The sequence below is a fragment of the Aulonocara stuartgranti genome (genome assembly GCF_965226115.1).
Source record: "Aulonocara stuartgranti genome assembly, chromosome: 12".
Lineage (NCBI taxonomy): Eukaryota > Metazoa > Chordata > Actinopteri > Cichliformes > Cichlidae > Aulonocara > Aulonocara stuartgranti.
This window is the reverse complement of record NC_138948.1, coordinates 3,717,378-3,739,436: the sequence shown is the minus strand read 5'-3', so window position 1 is coordinate 3,739,436 and position 22,059 is coordinate 3,717,378. Positions and strand designations below refer to the sequence as shown.

Below are 22,059 nucleotides of genomic sequence, written 5' to 3'. Positions count from 1 at the left end.
TTTTGTTTTGTTTCGTTGTGTTTTTGTTGTTGTTGTTTGTTTGTTGTTTGTTTTTATTTATTTATTTATTTATTTATTTTTTTATTTATTTTTTTAGTTATTTATTTTGTTTGTTTGTTTTTGTTTGTTTGCTTCTTGCGTTTGGTTGTTGCATCTCTGTATTTGCTGTTATAAAATGCAAAATCTAATAAATACTTGAATTATAAAAAAAAAAGGATGGGGGTCACTCACACATAGAGACTACATCCTGGAGATAAAAAGGTGTTTGAGTAGTTTAAACCTATGAGGAACTGGCTGTCAGGATAACTTCTCACTACTGACCTTGTCGGAGTCATAGTTAGCCAGGCGGCAGCTGAGATCGGCGTAACCCCAGGCAAAGGTCTTGCTCCAGGTGGGAGGAACCAGAACTTTGTTTTGCTCTACAGCGAGGATGCCCTTGTCAGTGGGCACAATCTGTCCCACAGGGTCTTTCAGCTCTGGAAAACAACGCGCACGCACGAAGAAGTGTGAATTTAAAGGAGTTACACACCTTGTATTCGCAAACAGACCCCACGAAGCTTTGTTTACACAGCAATCAGTAGCGCATGCATCCTGTTTACTGAGCAACACTGTGAGCAATTAATTGACCGCATGATGTGCGTGCGTACCTTTAACTGGTGCAAGAGAAGGTCTGAGATTGTCCAAGTGATGGAAGAAGATCTTGTCGCTGTTGGAGCTCGGAGGAACGCCGGCAACGTCGCCGTTGGCTTTACTGCGTACCCGTTTAGGAGGGTGGGGCTTCTTGAACAGCTGAAACACAAACATCAACGACCAATGATTCGACAGCGAGATTTCAACATCTACTCAAACCCAGTTAAAGGCAAGAAACCAACCGTAGTATACAGCACGTTAAATGAGTCTGTAATGCATCAATGTTTGTAATGTAACAGGAACCAGATCAGGTAAAATAAGAGGATCCACCCTCCTTAGAAAAGGGTTAAAATGAACACGCTTCTGTCTGACCTGTTTGGGGATTTGTCCGAAGTTGTTGATGAAGCCGATGGTGGCCGTCTCTTTGAGCGGGTCGTTGATGTTGTAGATGTCCACCTGACCCTCGTAGAAGAGGTGGTGGAAGACGTTGACCGCCTCCACAGCCGGAGGGCCCTGCTGCTTGTAGCCGAAAATCAGGTCGATCCATTCGTGGAGGTGGGCCGATACGTAGTCGCACTCCAACGCCTGCAGCCGGGACAGAGGACGCGTCGACCGTGAGGGCGGATTCAAAATCACTCAGAGTACAACCAGCCAAGAAGAGCTGATCTCCTACCTCTCTGTGGACTCTGATGAACTCCCGGGGGTCGCCCTTAGCCCAGGTTGGGAGAATGACGTCACCCAGTTTGGTCCCATTCTGCTTGGCACCTGGTGCATGAAAAGCAAAAGAAAAAGCATTAATAACAAAGCAGTGAACGATCCCAGTCAGTTTTTAAACAGTGCTTCGATCAGCTGTGACTCTGATACTGACCCAGGTCAAAGTTATTGGAGTTTAGCAGGAACTCGGGCAGATAGAAGAACTCCGGGATGAGCTCCTTGACGTCGGCCATGTTGTGTTTGGAAGCAGAGAGCCAGGCTTCACGAACGCTGTGGAACATCCTGTCAGCCAGGTCGAAGTGTCCTCCCTGTTATTCACACAAAGACACACTTTAGCCCCCAAAAAGAATTATTTCTATGAATTAAAAGTAGAGAAGGCACAACTCCCAGGAAATGCAAAGAGGGCCCAGCAAACAAAAAAATAACAATACCAGTACTGTGTTATTAATGTGGTTTCACTGTCCTCTGGAGTTTTCTGACTTGCTCTTTTATGGGGCATAACAAGTTAAACAAGAAGAGGGGAACTAAGACATTTAGCTTTTTCTATATAAAGTTGGAAATAAAGTTGAATTAAACAAATAAAATAGAACTTATAATGAAAGACTTGATTCTGCAAAATATGTAAAAAAAATATAAGTAAATCAAATGTAACTATATATAACTTTTAAAAACCCCTCCTGGAATAGAGGGTTGGAGTTGTATTACATGTTTTAGTTTTCAAGCTGAACTGTCAGTAGAGTCGAAACTCGTCAAACCTGAAGTCTGAGGAAAATCTGTGTGAAGGGCTCCATCCGGACCAGGTAGGAGGCCACAATCATGGCTGACGAGTAGTGAGTGCCGTAGTGGTACGCCGGGGTTTCACCTGGCAAGGCAAAAAGAGCTTAATGATATAGACCAGTACCGTGTATTTTTTTAATTTCATATTTAGTACAGAAATAAATCTAAATAAATGTTATACATGACTCCAACAAAAAATATGCTGGTGCAGGAAGCATCACACATTCAGGAGCTGGCAGGTTACAGTCTAATCCCACTGGGTCTGAGACAGTCGTCACCCACCCGTCTGCTGGGTGGGTGACGACAGCTCAGGTTCAGTTCACTCTGCATGTTTTTTCTGGGCCTCTCCTGTAGGCAGGAGGACCCACATAGCGAGTTTGTGGTACTAAAAGTCTGTAGATGATATTAACACACATATCTGCTCACAGAGAAACGTTATCTGATGGTCTCCTTTCCTTACCGTTGGGGTCTTCCCAGTCCTTGTACCGCTTCTTGTACTGCGTTAGCCGGGTGTCAGTCTGGGCGCCCATCGGCTTGGCGAGGTTACGAAATGTCTTTGGGTTGGTGAGGTCCAGCTCCTGGTGACCAAAAGCAACCCAAACATCATGAAATCACCGCACTGCCCCCGGTGGCATTCATATCAAAACTGGGGTATTTTCTGTTGTGGACACGGAAACATTAAAACAGCAGCAGATAAAATCTTCAGGCACCTCTGAGTCGTAATCGGCCAGGATCCAGGGGAACACCGGATACTGCATCAGGTCGTTGTAGGAGCGTCCGGCCAGGGTGTTCAGATGCATCAGGTACTGGAAGTTACTGATCTCTCCTCGCTACAGAACAAATGCACACAAACACATGTTGTTGAGCCGTGTGCTTTACTTCAAATCTGAAGTCAGACTAACAAATTCAGGTTCTTACCTCCCATCTCTGAGTCACTGACTTCTCACCAACCAGCGTGCTGAGAAGTCCAGATCTGACACAAACCAGGACAGAGAGGATGAGTCGTTTAAACAGCTCAGTGGACTTTTATTAATCATGCACTCGTGATTTTACGTTTGTAGAGTCATTGTGTTGAGACTTAACTACAGAGGTCAGAATCTATTATTTATAAAAATGATATGATGTGAAGGTGGATGTACCCTTGTTCCACGCTGGTGTTGGGTCTCTGGCCTGAAACGGACTCAGAGCTGTCAGCCAGCGAGGGCACCACCGCCAAGAACCTAGAAGAATCAAACACCACCTATTAATGTCTTTACAGCGCACAGAGACTCATGCAACCTGACAACAACGGTGATATACCGGCATTACAGGGAGAGAAAAAAAGCTTTATATGAGCAGCAACATCAATCTCGGCAAAATCCTTCTCCTCAACAGAGATCACGACAACAGACTGAATCACAGCTGATCACTGCTCTCCAGTAGAACCAGATTATCACTGAAAATAACTCCACCCTGACAACAACTCCTAAAACAGTAAGAAATGATCACTTGCAGCGTGTGAGTGTTGAAAAGAGCACAAAATGACAAGTTTAATTAAACTCTGTGATTGAAATGTGAGTCAAGAAGCTGCTGCTTTACATATGTATTCAGTACCTTTGGTAAACCTTGTTGCGAACTCCTTTCTGGAAGGCTAGCAAGTAGTTTCTCCCATCCGCTGAAAAGACTTCCACTGCCATGGGCTGAAAGAAGACGATGGCATACATGAGAGTCAGGAAAAAATGTAAATAAATAGCCCAAAACGTTTACAGATGATCTATCATCATCATTTCCAGCTCCATATTTTTACTTTTGGACTCAGAGAGTAGTTCTGCATGATTCACTGTTCAAAATGATCCTAATTTATCTAACACCAGCCCATAAACTCACTTTAGCTCCTTCTACTTTCCCTTTAAGCCAGATTCCTTCTGTTTGCCTGCACTTATTAAATGACATCATACAGAGCCAAGAGTAGAAAAAAACCTTGAAAAGCCATGTTTAATAGAAGCATCCAGCTCTGTTATAGTATAAAAGACAGAAAAAAGGAAAAACAAAGTAAGTTCCCTATAAACTACTCAACTTAATTATCCTGTCAGTTCCTATATTAAAAGAAAGCATGTAATGGTGCATGCAGTGTGTGTGCGAGACACGTGCATGCTGACCTGCAGCAGGTAGCGCCTCTTGTGAACCTCCTTAATGTCTTCGTAGGCAAAGATGCTGCAGGTTCTCTTTAACTGGCTCTGTCCTTGTCTCGCTCCTCTGGGGATGATGGCCTCGTGCATACTGGAGAAAAAACACACAACCCACTCAAGAGAAGATCCACTCAAAATTTTAATCCCCTGTTTGCGGTGGGTACATTCCCGTGACATGGCTGAGAATGAATAAACACATACATCCGTAATGGATCAAACTAGCTGGTAGTGCATCTTTAAATCACTCCAAAAACTTCAAAGTTGAGTTGAAATCAAAAAAGCATTCAGCTAACAAAAGAGCGTGTCTTGAATAAATCATCAGCTAATTGGCGTATGATTTCAGCTCTGTGCTGGTACAGGACAGTGGGGAAGCTTAGGGGGGGGGGGTAAAAACACCAAAACAACCCGAGGGACACACCACAAAGTCTGGGAGACATCTGCTCCTTTTTCCCTTTTTTGGTTATTTTCCAGCAGCATCTCAAAGGAACGGGCTGAGCAAGTTCCACAAAACAATAAATATGAGAAAAGCTTTGCGGACTTTCACAGCGCATGCTCCATCGGCAGCATTACATCATCCCAGCAGCAGAAATTTCCACTGCAGCGTCCACGGGAATGATGTCATCCTTTATTCAGAGAAAGAAAGTGCCGATCCCGCGTCCCCCGTCAGGTGAGGGACGGATACAGAGGCGTGAACCTACTTGGGTGGCAGCGTGTCGATGTCCCTGATCTCCCTGGACACGGTCATGGTGTAGCCGTCGATGACGTAGAAGTGCTCCTTCCCAAACAGCAGCAGACCCTCACTGGTGTCGAGACCCTGCACTCTGGCACAGCGGTACATGTGCTGAATCTGGAACGCACAACAGCTAATTAGCTAAAGTTTAGAGAGGTCAATTACACAAAGGAAAGCCCCCCAGCTGAATTTCCTCTGAACATGGAACAAGTAAATGAGTGTACTTTCTCCACTGGAGAAGTAGCTTTGAGTAAAACCTCTGATCAAATGCTCCACCTGAGCAGAAACACTACAGTCATTTAGAGGCACGTGAGCCCAGAAAGCTAATAATTAATCTTTCTTGTAAAAACTGACAAAACATCTCGAAAGCGCGACTCAGGGACGTGTAAAGGTGATACAGGTACGTCATGATCAGACCAACCTCTTCTTAAAAAGCTTTGATTCACTAATTTTTCCTTTTGAAATGTCACAAATATCTGGTTACATTTTTATTTTGCTTGTTTAATGCAGGTCTTATTATTTGACAGACAGTATAGAGAGAAACTCGCTTTTTGATTGGGCAGCAAAGACGACTTCTCCGGCTGCAAAGAGACCAGTTTGTATTGGAGTCTCTGAACAGGCTGCCCTACTCTGTGACCTCAGCGAGCACTTTTCCTGATTGGATAACAAATCGTCAGTAAGAAGTCTCAAAATGCCAAGATGACCGATGCGTCAGCGGCTAAGCCCATCTTTTATACACAGTCTTCGTCCAGCACTCCAAGACACGGACTCTGTGACCTCCTCGACTTAGCTCGTCAATGTGTTTACCATCTCTGTTCCTGGAATTTTAAAATGCAGGTCACAGAATTACCGATATGCCCGGCTATAAATAAACTTCAACGCTAGGAAACAATACGTCGAGGTAGCACATGCATTTACGCTTGTTCTCCTTGACAAGAAATACTACATAAAACAATCCTGCACAAGTGTCACTCCTGTGGGAATGATCCTTGGTCTCACAATATTTCAGTAACATCAAGCAGGGAGTTTAAAGCTTTAACAGATGCCTTCTTACTTTAAGGTTAACAAAAAACAAAACAAAACAATAATTTGCGATGAAAATAGATGAAAATGTCATGTGCCTGAAAGTAAAGCTGATTCATCCAACTACTTATGTATGCTTATATATACTTAAATATATCTTAAAAACTACAAGTCCCAGGAATAATTTTGTAGTGTGCTCACAGACTGTATATAAAAGACGGCGGTAGCCACCGTCACATCATCTTGGTGTTTTCAAACTGGATAACGATGAGTGAGATCTGCCTGAGAAACGTGGCAGTGAGAGGGCAGTCATTCACCAGGTGGGCATGCCCTAAATCCTAACCTGCTTTATCATCTACTTCACTCTAAAAGGAACCATAGTTCATGAAGTAAACTCAATATTAAGGTGCTGCTGAGGTATTAGCAAACACGAGTCTATAGAGCTATACATTCACACTTGTTTTTGGACCAGGGAGGCTGCCCCCTGCTGTCCATCAGGAAGAATGCAGGTTCAAGGCACTTTTCAGACCTGGAGGTTATATCTTTTATACTGTGTGTGTGTGTGTGTGTGTGTGTGTGTGTGTTGTTTAAAAGGTCTTTTTATCAGATGAGATCCTGGGACTGGACACGCAGTGCAATACCTCATCACATAAATAAAGTCAATAACAGAGGACGTGAAACTTGAAATCTAAAACTTTAGAAATCTAAGATGCAGTTTGCTCGTGTGTGACTGTAAAGCAAAGGAATTGGAAAGACAACCAAAGTTCTCTGTCACACGCTGCCAACTAGCCAAAGCGAAAAAATCTGACTGCTGCAGCAAGATTAGATGTTCCTGCACAAACTGGAGAAATGGGAAAACATGTCCAGTCCAAACTCGCTAAAGACACCGTGTCACAATTCTGCAACAACTATGTGCAATCATTTGATGAATCGTCACAAAGTTCCCAGTCAATACTGAACAGTGTATTTGGCTGAAATGCGCCACCTGCAGCACAGGAATCGCTCAGGTGTAAAACACTATGATTCTACTACTATGTTAATTATCCAGTCATATCTATGTGCTTCCATCGGACTGACCTTCTCTCCCTCCTCCAGGAGTCTCAGCAGGGACGTGTTGTCAGTCTTCTGCTCCTCTTCGGGGCCTCCTGACTCTAATAGCTGCTCCTGAAGCTGGTCCTGACTGTCCTCATCTGCACCGTCCGCTGTGGACCGAGACCTCTTCAGTGGAGCCTTCACCAGGCCTGAGGAGCACAGTGCAAACACAGTGTTACATACAGGCAACACCTCCTTACTTAAGATAGAAACGAATCAGCCCACAGAGAAGGACAGAACTCCTGAATCCATTCAGAAGATGAAACACTAGAAAGGAAGGCCAAATGAGGATTTCTCTGAATCTTACTCTACGTCTAACAGCATCAGTGCCACAGTGCCGTCTCTTTACCTTTGACTTTAGCGATGGTGTCCTCTCCGTGCTCCAGCTCTTGGTGCGTGGTCTCTCCCTCGGTGCTGTGCTCTACAGAGTGCTGGTACATGCCGGGGTTTCCGGACAGCAAACGCATGAAATACTCCTTACTGTCGTAGCTGATGGCGCGGCGGTAACGCAGAGGTTTCTGGGGAGGAGAGGAGGAGGTGAGACCATGTAGCACTGCATGACTCAACTTTGATTAGACTTAAAAAATTTGGCTTTGTCAGCGTCAAAACACATGCTTCAGTTAGTTATTCTTCATCTTTATATTCTATGGATCAAAATAAAAGGTCGATATATTGACGATGCCTTGCACGGCTCCTGCGTGACGCTGCAAGAATTTCAGTGAGAGGAGCATCACACAGGGCAGAAACTTGCTGCAATAGCGCAGTGAAGTGGTGACGTGGTTCAGCCTGTGCTGTATTTCAGATTTCACACCCACAGGCAGCCTGCTTCATTCTTCCACTCCCAGAGTTAAAGCCAAATGCACTGGTACCATGTTATTCATGTTGTCACACCCTGTCCACAGACACACAGGTGGGCATTTGAATATCTGCCCGAGTCACCTTTGTGGTAGTTCCTGGTACTGCGCATCCCCTGGACCACATTTTGGCATGACCACAAAGTCTGGAGAGGCTAATTAAATGTAAAAAAAGAACATTTTTAGATTTTAATTGGGAGAAATATTTACAAGGTTTGAGTCCAAATTTGAGCCAAATTTCAACACCAGAACTTTTGCAAAGGAAGTTTATGTTTCCTTTTGTCAAAGCATTGATATGGCAGATTTATAGTTTTTTTGCTGTTTCTCTTCTAATTTTTTTATGTCACATCAATATGTAAAAAAGAAGAAAATAGTGGAAGAAATAATTGAAAAGTGTGTGTTTGGTCGAGTTTTATCATCCATTCAAAGTTAGTGGCTTCTTCTATTCCAACCATACGTACAACTACAGAGGGGCTAATTCAGCACCATTCATGTGAGATACACGACCAGCTTCACATTTAATGGTTTTTCTTTATTTTCATGATTATTTACATTCACATTCAAAGTTTTAGCAATTTTCTGGACTGACTGACCTTGAACTTCTTAAAGTAATGATGAACTGTTGTTTCTCTTTACTTAGCTGACTGGTTCCTGCCATAATATAAATTCTAACATTTGTCAAATAGGGACTTCTAGACGTCTGCACAACACGACTGATGGTACCAACTTCATTAAGAAGGCGAGAAACTCCACAAATGAAGCCTGACAGGCACAGCTGTGACGTGAAACCATTTCAGGTGACGACATCATGAAGCTCATTGTGAGAAAGTCGAGGGTTTGTAGAAGCAAAGGAAAGCGTGGCTACTTTGGGGAATCTTAAATATAAAACACATTTAAAGTTATTTATCAATTGTTTTCTTTGCTACATAATTGCATATATCTTGCTTCATATATTTGATGTCTTAAGTTTGTATCTACAGTGAAGAAAGTAGTAAAAATAAAGAAAAACCATTAAATGAGAAGGTGTGTCCAAAGTTTTCACTAGTAGTGAATATAAAAGACTGAAATTTTGACTTAATTTTCTATTTATTTTTTTTCACTGATTATTTTTTATTATATGTTACTAAAGAGGGCGATTGTGGCTCAAGAGTTGGGAGTTCGCCTTGTAATCGGAAGGTTGCCGGTTCGAGCCCCGGCTTGGACAGTCTCGGTCGTTGTGTCCTTGGGCAAGACACTTCACCCGTTGCCTACTGGTGGTGGTCAGAGGGCCCGGTGGCGCCAGTGTCCGGCAGCCTCGCCTCTGTCAGTGCGCCCCAGGGTGGCTGTGGCTACAATGTAGCTGCCATCACCAGTGTGTGAATGTGTGTGTGAATGGGTGGATGACTGGATATGTAAAGCGCTTTGGGGTCCTTAGGGACTAGTAAAGCGCTATATAAATACAGGCCATTTACCATTTACCAAAGAGGACAGGAAAGGACAGGAATGCTGGAATTTTACTGCAGAGCACTGAAAAATGTGTTTTTCTAGTTAAAGTTTAGCTTTTTCCTCCCTGATGTCCTTTCTCTTCTTTGTCCTCTCACACTCAACTGTGACGATCTGTTGGAGGTTTTTCCTGTTAAAAGGGAGTTCTTCTTTTCCACTGCCACCACACGCTGCTCATAGTGATGGTCTAACTGTTAGGGTTCTCTGTGTACTGTAGAGGCTGCGCCTCGCTATATAAAACAACTTGAGATGACTGTTGTTGTGAACTGGAACTGTCTAATGAGAAGTGAACTAAATTAAACCACGGGGTCATTAAATTAGCTTTATGTGTTTTTGGTTGTTCCTAACAAGAACATTTAAGTGGAATCAAATGGAAAAATCTTCAGTGTGGGGGGCGTGTCCTCCAATAATGGCCAAACAAGGCAGGCAAGCCAAAACAAATGAGCTCCAACGCTTAAAGTGAAAACGGCAAGCAATGGTATTCAAGTCCATGGCACAAGAACGGGGCTTTATCAAGCTGCAACTGCTCCTCGAGCATGATTAAATTATACATTAGCAACCAAGCCGCGGGGAATTTGGACTTAATTAAATTCTTTCCAGAAGGCATCAAAGGAGACTCTTCATAAAGTGTTCATGAACTCTTAATCTGAACTCCTAAAGGGCATCCTCAGGAACAGGGAGGTTTGTTTTTTATGCGCGTAGTTTCCATTTGAGCACTGCTGGATGATTTCATCTTTTGAGGGTCACACCAAGCCAGTCAACTCAAAGCTTGAATGTTGAAACAGAAAAAAGTTAAAAACAAAACAAAAAACTGGGAATCCCTGAAGCGTTCTCTGAATCTTCATGACCAAATAAATTATTGTGGAGTGGAGAGAGGCACCCGCGAGCAAACAGAGAGGAGGGATTGTTTGTAGAGCAAACAAAGCTAAATGTGTCTCAGTGATAGGGAGAGTGAGCCACCGGCTGTGTCACTGCCTCACAGGGAAGCGATGAGCTCATCCTACAGCTCTATTTAAGGAGTGTTTGCTGCTCTGCAGGGGATTGGCTGAAGTTACAGACACCAAGAAGGACATTTTCAATTCAATTCAAAAAGAAACAAACTGGATTTCTTTGCCATGTTTTATTGAAAATGCTTAAAATACTTTCTTTGCCATGTGTTCAAACAAATGCTCGTGCCAGTCCAACTGTGAGATTCAGTTTCAGCCTCTTCTCTTTGATATTGTTTCACTTTGGCTGCATTTCATGCTGTCACAGTGTAGCTCACTGTGACTTTGGTGTCCTTTGTTATGCTTTCGGCTGCTTAGTTGACACACTTGTTGAATTTGTGGACATGGACTTGCACTACTGTCGGTGAACGTCTGGAAGTATGGGTGTTTTCACACCTATAGTTTATTCTGATCTGAATCAGTTGATCAGTTTGTAAACTTTTGGCTTTTCCCTGTTATTTTATTTGTTTCCACACAGAGAAAAATTCAAACTACACACGAACCAAAACACTTCACTACAAACCAAGAAACCAAGTGAGAATGTTCAGTCTGTCTCATTCGCCAGATGTGTTTGGGGCGGGAGCAACAAAAGTAGAAACGGGAAAATGTTTATCTACATCAGGGGTGGGAACTCCAGGCCTCGAGTGCCGGTGTCCTGCAGGTTTTAGATCACCCTGGGTCAACACGCCTGAATCACATGATTAGTTCATTACCAGGCCTCTGGAGAACTTCAGGACATGTTGAGGGGGTAATTTAACCATTTAGATCAGCTGTGTTGGTTCAAGGACACATCTAAGACCTGCAGGACACCGGCCCTCGAGGCCTGGAGTTCCCCACCCCTGATCTACATCAATGGTGTCTGTGTGGAGAGGATCCCAGTAACTCCAAACCTGCTCAGGGAGCTTCATGGTATGGGTTTCCATGGCAGAGGCACTCCTGTCGGTGTAGTGTGTAGGTGCCCCAGGTCTTTTTGTGTATGTAAATGTAACCTTTGGATTTAAAAAGGGAAGAAAATGCTGACGTGCTTTAAACCAAGTATTTAAGTCTATTTAAAAAATGACTTTACTGCACATTTGATTTATGACCCCAACACTTTCTCGATAGTATTACAGTCAGTAGTTTGTTGACAGCGACAGTCTAAACGCTTAACCTCAGGCTTATAAATAGAAACACAAACCATGGGCGACATTACACTGGCTGCATGCCTCTCTTTACGGTATTGTCATATTTAATTTGCATCTCTGTCTCGTAATTAAACTGGAGAAAACTGAGATATTATGGAGCCAGAGGTTTTCTCCTGGGTGTAAAAAAGGTGCAGTTTAGATTTTAATTCGTCTTGCTAATGTCATTCCTCAAATGAATATTTACCACGAGTCCTTTCATATCTGCTAAAGTTCTGGAGGGGTTTGTGGGAACGTGTGAATGCCGATTTAAAGCAGAGTACCTGTGCTGAGTTGGTGTTGGTCTCCGTCTCTGGGACGTACGGGTAGTGGATGTAAAACATGTCATTGCGGACCATCTTCTTCCTCATTCGGCAGGGCCCCTCCGTCATTTCCAGCATAAACTTGTCCAAGTGGGAGCCGATTGGCGGGCCCCAGAGGCCTCGTTCACGCAGCAGCTCGTATTCGATGGATGCCCACTCCTCCGTCACGTACTTGAGGGCATTCTGCTGCCGCTGCGAGACGGAGAGGATGGACGAAGCAAGAGTGCGGTGAGTCACTTGAAAAAATACTGCTATGAATTATAAATGTCACGACTGCAACACTGGGCTGTGAAATGTAGCCGTCCAGAGTTTCTGTGTGGTCCTGCAGTCACATCAGACTGCACTGTTAGAGCACACTGGTTTGTGCTGACGCTGATCACAGAAATAACTTAAGGAAACTTTACAAAAATAAACTTTGTGCAAAGTTGTTCTTAACTTTTGCACAGGACCAACAGAAAGTTCCCACCTGGTAACCACATGTATGGATGCAGGATCTGTGTGATCACAGCTTAAAACCATCCAGGATGAGTACAAACACTAGCAAGCATGAGTGCAAGGCTGTTATAGCTAAATTCGATGTGTTTGTGCATTTACAGAAACTAATAAAATAACTTAAAGCCTTCAGTTTTAGTTTTTCATCACATTTGCCTTTACAACAAGCACATCTGCTGAATGTTTACTGAGAACAGGAGGGCAGCGTGGCTGTGAGTCACAACTTTTTACAGCTGTTCTGAACTTTGTAAGTTGCTCATTGTGCAATAACTGAAAAGACAGACACAAACTGTGAAAACAATAAAGTAAAAACAAAAACTACAAGAAGAAAATCACCTGTGAAAACTAGCTGAAGAGAAATCCAAAACAAAACTTACATCTGAACTCGTTTCCATATGAAACACTGTCATTTATTTATTCAGTAGCCTAGGAGTTACTGCACCTTACATTTTGTATGCAACCTTAATGGGAGATGAGATGCACTACCTCTTGATATTCCTTGTACTGCATGGCCACCAAGTCCCGGACAACAGCGATGTGTGTGAACATCCACTGGAAAGTCTCCTGTGGACCAGAAATACAAGCCTGTATTTGAAGCGCTCAGACTCAGAGAGTACACGTAAGTAAGAAATCGTGTGTATGTGTGCTTGTTGTTTTCCGTGTACCTGTGCAGACAGGCTGTTCTTATTCAGGCTGTTCTCCTTCTTGTTGCGCCGGACGCCGGTCAGCTTGGAGAGGCCGAAGCCGCTGCTGACTCTGGACAGTTTGGACTGAGTCGCTGGTGCCACTGCTTCCCCACGACTGATGTACTTTTTCTCATGAACTGATTGGCAGAAAAGAGAAAAGTACATTCAGTTTTTTTAACCTTGTGGTTATCTTAACAGTCTGCTGTTTACAGTAAAAGAAAACATGTAAGTCGATGACAGAGGGTGTTAATGCAATTTTATTACTTAAGTTAATCTGTAAAATTCGTGCTTAGTCTCTGTGCTCCAAAGGAAAAATGCACATTCCCTGATAGGAATGATGCAACAAAAATCTCCTTCCTCAGTTTGATGACTGCAGCTGCCCACAAAAAAAAAAAAATCAGACTCAAATTGGTAACGGAGAACGTTTGCCTTCAAAGTAAAAGTTGCACCACACTTTCCACAGCTTCACTGCCACACTACAGTGAGCAGCCTGCAAGTGTTTGCGGATAAGTCTGTGTCTTCCATGCAAAATACAGGCAACTGTGGCAAACAAAGTCCTTGCACGAGGTTTCTGGTGCAGCACTGTAGACTTCTTAGCCACTTCTTTCACCCACTGACTGCCGACAACCTCCAACAACCACTCACCAGCTGGTTCCTGAATACACATTTTCCTCTCTCTCTCAGTCTGTGGGGCTGAGGCCTGACCTGCACTGAAGCCAGTGAAAAGCAGAGGTTTCTCTTCTTCTACACAAAACAGATGTTCGACAATAACTGTAGAAAATCTGAAAAGTCTGAACTACTTTGATCTGCTGTGGGTTCACAGTTTTGGGCATGTTTCACAACCACAGCTCTGTGATGCAGAAGTTCAGCTTTCCCAGCAAGAGCACAACTTACTCGGGATGTCTCCAAGATTTAACTAACACAGAAGGTAAAGGGGATTTTGTGAGACAGAACAAGTATTTACAAATTTTAATTTAATCATATCTTCTCTCAAAAATAATGCTCCTTCTACCACAGATATTTCATAAGTGCTTAGCAAAGGAAAAACATCTTAGGGCCTTTTCTACAAATTCAAAGAGAACTTCTAACAACATCTGGTTGCCTGCCAAAGAGCCTGGATCAGCAGTAGTGATGGGATTTCCGGCTCTTTTTAGAGATCCGGCTCTTTCGGTTCGGCTCACTAGAAAGAGCCGGCTCTTTCGGTTCGGCTCACTAAAAAGAGCCGGCTCTTTCGGCTCCGAACCGGCTCTTCAGGTTGTTTTGTTGCTTTAACTAATTTATTATTAACAATAATATAAAATTATGCACAAAAGGAATTACTAACGTAAAAACAAGTGGTTTTATTTATATATGTTTATATATAAATATATGCGGTGGCCCCTAGAGACAAAACACGTACAAACTCCAAAACACATTTCTAGCATGAACTGAACTTCCAAAGCAGAGCTACTAGATCACTTAAATTACACAATTGAAAGCATGTGTGTATTGTTTGTGTATTTATACACAGGCACTCATATATATATTCAAATAATTTAAAAAAAAGTTCATTTACCTGTTATTACCACACACCAAATCCGGTCGTTGGTACTTGCTGGCTTGTGTAGCCACAAGATAACAAAGGCTCAACACTGCGCCCAGCATCCTGGAGCACTTCTGTTGTCTTTTGTACGTGTTTTGAGTTTTTATGTGCTTCTGAGTTTTTACGTGCTTCGGAGTTTGTACGTGTTTTTACGTGTTTTGGAGTTTGTACGTGTTTTGGAGTTTGTACGTGTTTTGGAGTTTGTACATGCTTCAGAGTTCGTACGTGATTTGAAGTTTGTATGTGCTTTGTCTCTAGGGGCCACCGTAAATATACTTTTATTTATTCACTCCACATAAAATGTAATAAATAAATCATATAATACAAAAATCAACTATTCACATTTCAACTTTTAACTATTTAAATTTTCAGCTTTTTCCTTTCACAAATTTAAAGTGAAAAGAACACAAAACACTGCAAACCACAACACAATTAAATATAAATTATAATATGAAAACAAAAAGAACATGCATATTCTCTGTCATATGGACCTGCATGAATAAACTTTCTCAATCCTTTATCATCTGCAACCGAAAATAGTTGTGGATGATTACTATACCTTTCTAATGTTGTTGTCCCTGCCTCTCTTTCTCTCTCTCTGGCTCTGTTCCTGTGCTACTGAGTGTAACTACCGCCCCTCCCCCCTCTGCCCAGCGTAAAGCACAAGGCTCGCGTGCAGAGTGAAGCGGGAAAAAAGTGGGAGAGAGAGGCTGAGAGAAAAAAAAAAAAAAAAACCCACGTGACGGCTCGCGATAAGGAGCCGGCTCGCGTCGTTCACCTCTAAGAGCCATTTCGTTCGCGAACGACCCATCACTAATCAGCAGACCAGTCAAAACTTGGCTGGTGGATGACAGTCATTTACCAATCTGCTTACATAAGCAATAGCTTAGCTAAAAAGACAGCAGATCAGAAAATAACAAGCTCTGTCTGCAGGGGCTTACTTTATTTTGTCAAACAAAAAGAGGCTGACCTAGTTATCTCAAGGTTGCATGAGCAACACTCAGCTACTCAAAGCAGAGAAAAACAAAAAGTGAGCTAAAGTAGGGAGCAGAAAGACTGCGTGCTTATTCCTCTGCATGTGTTTTTCACAGTGTTACTGACCCAGGTGGTTCTGCCAGCTCTTCAGGGCCGGCTCTTCCAAAGCGGGACGGGCTGTGGCGATGTCCACGTGTCCTCTGTCATTGCAGGGCAGAGACACTTTGAAGATGTCCTCCAGCATCTGGCGCTTGCTGTGCATCAGCTCCGTCCACACACGGTTCACCGCCTTCAGCAGGAGCTGCCGCCCTGCAGAGGAACCACGATAATGAGTTTTCCTGTCTGTTTTTGTGCAGAGCAGTTGTAAAATTCCTTTGCAACACATAAAATATTCATTAAGCTCTCCCTCCATCTCTGTCTGTAATTCACCCACATTCACCTCCCCCACAAGCACAGAACAGAACATCTAAGCACATGCCGCACCACAACATACAAAAATACAAGCGTTACACCTCAGCGACTTTCTGGGTTATTTTCACAGCTGATATATGAAGACGAGTGTTTCTAAGGCAAGAACAAACTCATTGGACTTTAAAATTACGAGTGAGGGGACTGATTGATGGTAAAACAACTGCAGGAGACGTCGCTCTTTCAGACAGATCTCTAAACCACTCGGGTTATTTTTGCACTCCTCGCATTTTCTCGTATCCTCTAATTTCTATTGTGTATCTTTAACTGTTCATGATCATCTGTTTTGCTTGTCATTTAAATACTCCAAATCACTGTTAATCATAGCTGGGCCTAAATGATTTATAAAGTGTAAATAAACTGAAGTTATTCTGTTATATAGAGGATGTGCCACACAAGAAAGTGACAACAGTATCTGGGCAGAGGTCATCAGGGTCAGAGTGGCTCTGCACGCAGTCAAACACACTTAAACACACGAATCTGTCTCACCCTCGCTGACGTCGTGGCTGTGCGTGGTGTCAGACTCGTTCTCCGCGGGCATCATGACGTGCCAGGTCGTCATCCTGGCCTCCGCCTCCAAACCGAAGCCGTCCACACTACTGCACACAAACACACACACAGGAGCTGAGTACCATGCTGCCCTGCATAGAACTGAGAGGAGGGTTTGATTATTTGGCTTCTCCACGGCAAACAGGTCTGATCTCTGCAGTCAAACACAGCGCTGTGTTAGAGAAGGTTGTGTTCACCACATGGCTGGACATCCAGTCTGTCCACACCTGCTGCTGTGTGAGGAAAGAAATGTTGTTTTTTTCCCCAGAACCAGATACATCCCCTGCTATCACAATCCACCAGCATGTGAGCAAACCTGACAAAGTCCAGGTTTCAGAAAATAAACATAAGGAGGTGTGACCTGGCGGTAATTAGTTATACAAACATTCCTGCGAGGGAGACTCAGATAATCTCACCGAGTTTAACTACAAGAACGGCAAAACAGTAAACAAAATAAACACACGATGCAAACTTTTCTTCTGTCTTCTGTGCAGAAAAAAAAGGACAATGATTTGTGTTTTTTCTGTTTTCTAACCCTTTACATCATTGTCCTTTGCAAACAGAAGTTGTGACATAACCATAGAAAACGTGTTTGTTGATTATTTATTCCATGCCTAGCTCTTCTGTTTTATCAGGACGTGGACAATCCAGAGCTCTTCTGCACTATGAAATCTGTTGAACACCTTTAAGTGTGATTCTGAAAACATGCTAAACACTCCTATTTACAGTTTATTTAAAACAAAAACCAGCTTTTAAATCAAAGCATCCAAATAAAGTACCATCTGTGCACAGTGGCCACAACCAGCACAGCTTTAAGAGCTACGGCAGCACAGATAAAGCAATCAGCGCAACAAACTGGCAAAGAAACATTTCACTAAAGCCCTTCATTAACATGTCTTAATGCATCTCATCTATATGTGTGTTTACAACCCAAGAATATTATTACTTTTGACCTTTTTCTTTACAGGATTTACCACTGAAGTATATTATTACTCAGCCTAATACATATTGAAAGAATGATACAGGAAAGAAAATTTAGTTCAACGTATGAATAATCAATATCAGAGTGTCTACACACACAGCACCTGCTGGTGTGATAGATGCACTTCTATAGTCTGTTGCTATTAATCAAAGTAAAAAGCCTACAGCAGCCTCCATGTAAAGAACGTACCTCCCGCTGTGCAGGCAGATGAAGCAGTGAGCTAGGCAGGCCACAAAGTCCTGGTCGTGGTTGCCTGGCCCGAGCACCAGGTTGCGGTTGACGGTCAGGACCCGCAGGGCATCCAGCAGGGCCACCTGCTGTGCTACCGTCTTGTGGGGTCGGCAGAGCTGGTAGAGCACCGTCCGGTTCAGACAGTGGTAGATAGTGTCGAGAGAAAGTCCCTGCGAACGCCTCTTAGACTGGAGAATTTGGAGCGGGAGGAAAACAAGCGAGAAGCAGTTATGGCTGTTTAATGCTATGAAGTGCATGTGAATAAAGCTGCTGACGAAATATTTCTGCAGGAGGAGATTTGTGTTTGTAACGGGGCTACACTGAGTTAGGAATGCAGAGGATTGTGAACGTAGCTTTAGTATTGGAATGCTGCTTAAGGGCCTCAAAGGGCCTTATTTGAAAAGTCTGCTATTTATAAACATGTGTTTAGACTTTAAATCAATACTCTGCATGTTCATACTCAAGTGTGCTCTAACAGTACGCTCCAGATTTTGGAGCTTCCTGTTTTGTGTTAAAGCAAAACTGTGAGAAAACCAGTTTTAAGCCCGAAACAGAAGAAGTCTTAAAAATTGAAAATGAATATTATTTACATAGAAAACCTCTTTTCTAGTCTTACAGACAAATACATTTGGGACTGTTGGAATAAACTGGAGCACCTGGTGTTCACTCACACACCTGCAGGAAGTACCACACCGTGCCACCCATCACACATCTTTTCCTTTTAATCGACCACTTTGTTAAGGAGCAACTCCAGCTGGAGTTACTCCAGAGAAAACTGAGTAGAAAGTGGGTACATTTCAAAATGACTGACGAAATCAATAACAAATATATTCCAGTTCCAAACTGTGCGCCTCAGGATGAAATGGATGGCCATCGAATCCACTGAGGGATATTTCCAGGATTCAGGGACTGCATTATGGCTCGAAAAATGAATTACTGAAAATAATCTGCTTATCTTCTCAGCTGCACAGCAATGTGTACACAAACCACCGCAAAAAAGGGAAGACAAAGTCCATGCACGACTCATTTTAATACGTTGCTAAAAGCATTTCCATGTAAGCATACGCATGGGGTACCACTGCAACCCTTATTTAGAATAACAAAACAAAGAAACTGAATCTAATAAGCAGCAAATATAAGAAACACACCTCAGCAGCCAAATCTCATTCTGTGCCCATCTCATACAAAAATGAGGCCTGCAGGACCCCGTCTATCTGATTTGCTCCAGCATCACTTTGCACTGGTTGCATTAACTGCAAGACGACTAAAGGACTGTTTTCCTTCTTATTCCAGTTCAGGCGTCACAGACGCCGTCTCTCTGCCTCCGGCCTCTTCAGGAAAATGTCAGTCTGACAATGCAGGCTGCTCCCAACAATACAGGATTTACATTATGCTGTGTTTGTGAATCTAATGACTATTAAATGTGTGTACAAACCAGACAAAATACTAGTGCCTCCAGCTACACAATGTGAGTACATAAAGGGAGGACGTACGCTGCCTTAGACAGACAGAGACTTTCCGTTTGTATAACATCTGAAAACACTGGATTTATTTGGGTGAATCTACATTTTGGACCATCAGCTGACCAAAAACAGCCTGAGGTCATTTTGCTTGTACCTGTCCAATGAGCTGCACGATGAAGTCCACCACCAGCTTGGAGTCCTTGTTGAACATGCCCTGCCACAGCTTGTCCACCACCCGCTGGGTGAAGTAGAAGACGTTGTTGACCAAAATCTGATAACTGCCCCCGCTGCTGAGGGGCAACGAGGCATCTTCGCCTGGAGAGAGAGTCAGTCACACATCTGTTAGAGGGTTTCCAGATTATGATGGTGAATACCACCAAAATAGGAAAAAGAGTTTAAGAAGGCTCTCTGGTTTTTATTATTTCAGTTAACATTTTTTCACCCTTAGTTTTTATTAACTATGAGCTCACTGACACTGCCTGATGGAGGTGCAAGTGAAAACCTGGTTACACCTGCCAGCTACGCAGCTCAAAGTCTGTGTGACTTCTGATTGGTCCCATACGAGAATAGAGGAAGTGCATGCCTGGTGAATACACAGGACATGAGCGGGCGTCGCGCTGGTCTGTATTTCCAGGAGTAAGGAGGCCTCACGCTGCAAGCGTTTCCCCCTCATTACAGTAGAAACTGTTCGAGTGTAAAAACAGCAGCTTTTTAAAAATGCATTACATGATTGAACAAAACTAAGCATCTCACGCCTCTGCAAACAGATATTACCTTTGAGATTTAGCAGAACAGTGTGACAGGAATATGGGTTTTATTGATTATTTTGTGTTCTACTAAGGAAACAAAGAAAGGTAAGTGAGATGATTTTTGCTGTCTCACATTTTTTGAAGCGCACAGATTTTCTTTTCTTCCTCAGATAGATGCAGGACGATACTCTAAGCACAACAGAAACTCCTGAAGGTGCTTGCAGATCTCCGGCCTTCACATTGTGATTTGCTGACTCATGATGCCTCCATCACAGTTTTGTTCAAAGCCAAAGAAAGAGTTAAGCTGTCCTGCAGCATGCTTATGTACAAGAGCAGGATTTAAGCAATAAGAATGGACCTAATGAGCAGGGTGTCCGAACTAACTGTAGACTCCAGGGAAATAGGTGAGAAAATGCCATCAGTGATAGTGATGATACATTACACCCCTGCCTCTAGTTTGGAGGTGAGAGAAGGAACCAAAACTTTAGTCTGCTGACCTAGAAGGACATCAGCAGCCAGTAGATGCTCCATGACGCTGTCCAGGATGTTGGACTGAAACTCCTTCTGCTGAGTCCTGGTGGAGCGCTCCGGGGAAGCCTGAAAAAACCAACATAAAGGGAAAAGTAAGCAACAGCCATGTTAGAGTGTTTCCTATCCATGCATCTGGAATGTGGGTTCATGTCTGTGTTCTTACCTCCAGCAGCATATCAATGATGGGTGTCTGCTTGCTGGCTGGGGTCATGCAGAGGTTGTCCATGATCAGAACCCTCATGAAGTCAAAGACATATTTTTTGGCCGGGTGGTTGGTCAGGGACGTCTTGGAGCCCACGTTGCAGTATTCAGACTGGCTGCGGTTCATGCCAGAGTCCCCAGTGAAGGCCTTGAACTCTTCGGTGGGAGAACTCGCTTCATCGTCCAAATCACTGACCTACAAAGAATGTGACCTTTATCAAGATCATCTTTCATGAACAGATCATTGTTTCCTCCAAGTTCTTGCTGCTCTGACTTGTGGAAATCTTAGCCATACATCTTAATTCAAAGGCTAGCACACTGCAGCTGTCCCCAAACACCTTTTATTGTGAGGAAACAAACTGGAGAGCAAGATAAGAGGGCCCATGGCTCAGAAGGGCAATAAGTTACAGTTTTACTGAGCCTGAAGGGATATTTACAGCGTACCTGTTGTGTGTTGATGGGACTACAAATCAGAACGTGTGATCACAGCAAATTAAACTCTACATTTTTGTGGAGAGGAAGATGAAACGCTACTAGTTAGATATTGGAGCAATTTTAGGTCAAGATTATTTTCACTGCAAGTTCTTCCCTTGTGCAGAATTTAATTTCTATTTCGAGTTGCTTAAGTGAAAAAATAAAGGACAGACTTACCATCTCAGAGTACGGTCTGATGTTGAAGGGAAAGACAGCGGCTGCCAGGGCACAGAGGAACTCTGGGCTGTGCCACATTGGTGCAAGGTCGGACACGTTGTGGTAAAGGTATCTAAAGAACTGCATGAGTGTGACTGGGTACTCCCTGAGCCAGGAACCTTCCTCCTCTGACTGCCAAGGCTGGAAAGAGACAAAAGATGCAACGCAATGAAACCTGGAGAAGAATTTCCATTAAAGTCTCAGCAGTTTAACAGTTCAAATCTCAGACTGATGCAAAAAATAAATAAAAAGTCTTTTCAGAGCAGTTATTGACACTAAGCCCACGGGCGGTCTAGTGAAGCTTCTCATGCAGGGGATGAGCGCGCTAAAGGTGACGGGAGATTAGAAGAAAAACCTTCACAGAATCCAGACTGATCATAATCACATGTGAGTGCTTTTCAAGCTTGCTGTTAGGAACTGTTAAAACATGCACTTCTATGAAAAGGGCCTTGAATTTAATGAGCAAATAATGGCTTAAAAAGGTTCAACAATTATCCCAAAAGCTTTTTGTAGTCAAGTAG

The 22,059-nt window shown here is 43.1% G+C and overlaps 1 protein-coding gene across 6 annotated transcripts in view; it reads right to left on the bottom strand.

Moving 5' to 3' along the window:
* The window catches only part of wdfy3 (WD repeat and FYVE domain containing 3), a 126,172-nt gene that overhangs the window by 9,079 nt on the left and 95,034 nt on the right, over positions 1–22,059 (bottom strand). For all 6 annotated transcript variants that reach the window (XM_082556057.1, XM_082556053.1, XM_082556055.1 and 3 more), the window contains 25 exons: positions 21,500–21,679; positions 20,811–21,044; positions 20,614–20,713; positions 19,522–19,682; positions 17,863–18,092; positions 16,632–16,741; positions 15,801–15,983; positions 13,097–13,254; positions 12,918–12,995; positions 11,901–12,131; positions 7,484–7,652; positions 7,120–7,283; positions 4,988–5,136; positions 4,260–4,380; positions 3,715–3,800; positions 3,261–3,341; positions 3,040–3,094; positions 2,832–2,951; positions 2,582–2,699; positions 2,100–2,206; positions 1,499–1,652; positions 1,304–1,395; positions 1,003–1,215; positions 648–789; positions 322–476 (listed from right to left, as the gene is read on the bottom strand). In XM_082556057.1, the coding sequence (XP_082412183.1) occupies positions 322–476; positions 648–789; positions 1,003–1,215; positions 1,304–1,395; positions 1,499–1,652; positions 2,100–2,206; positions 2,582–2,699; positions 2,832–2,951; positions 3,040–3,094; positions 3,261–3,341; positions 3,715–3,800; positions 4,260–4,380; positions 4,988–5,136; positions 7,120–7,283; positions 7,484–7,652; positions 11,901–12,131; positions 12,918–12,995; positions 13,097–13,254; positions 15,801–15,983; positions 16,632–16,741; positions 17,863–18,092; positions 19,522–19,682; positions 20,614–20,713; positions 20,811–21,044; positions 21,500–21,679 (3,591 nt within the window). The remainder of the gene's footprint in view (positions 1–321; positions 477–647; positions 790–1,002; positions 1,216–1,303; positions 1,396–1,498; positions 1,653–2,099; positions 2,207–2,581; positions 2,700–2,831; positions 2,952–3,039; positions 3,095–3,260; positions 3,342–3,714; positions 3,801–4,259; positions 4,381–4,987; positions 5,137–7,119; positions 7,284–7,483; positions 7,653–11,900; positions 12,132–12,917; positions 12,996–13,096; positions 13,255–15,800; positions 15,984–16,631; positions 16,742–17,862; positions 18,093–19,521; positions 19,683–20,613; positions 20,714–20,810; positions 21,045–21,499; positions 21,680–22,059) is intronic.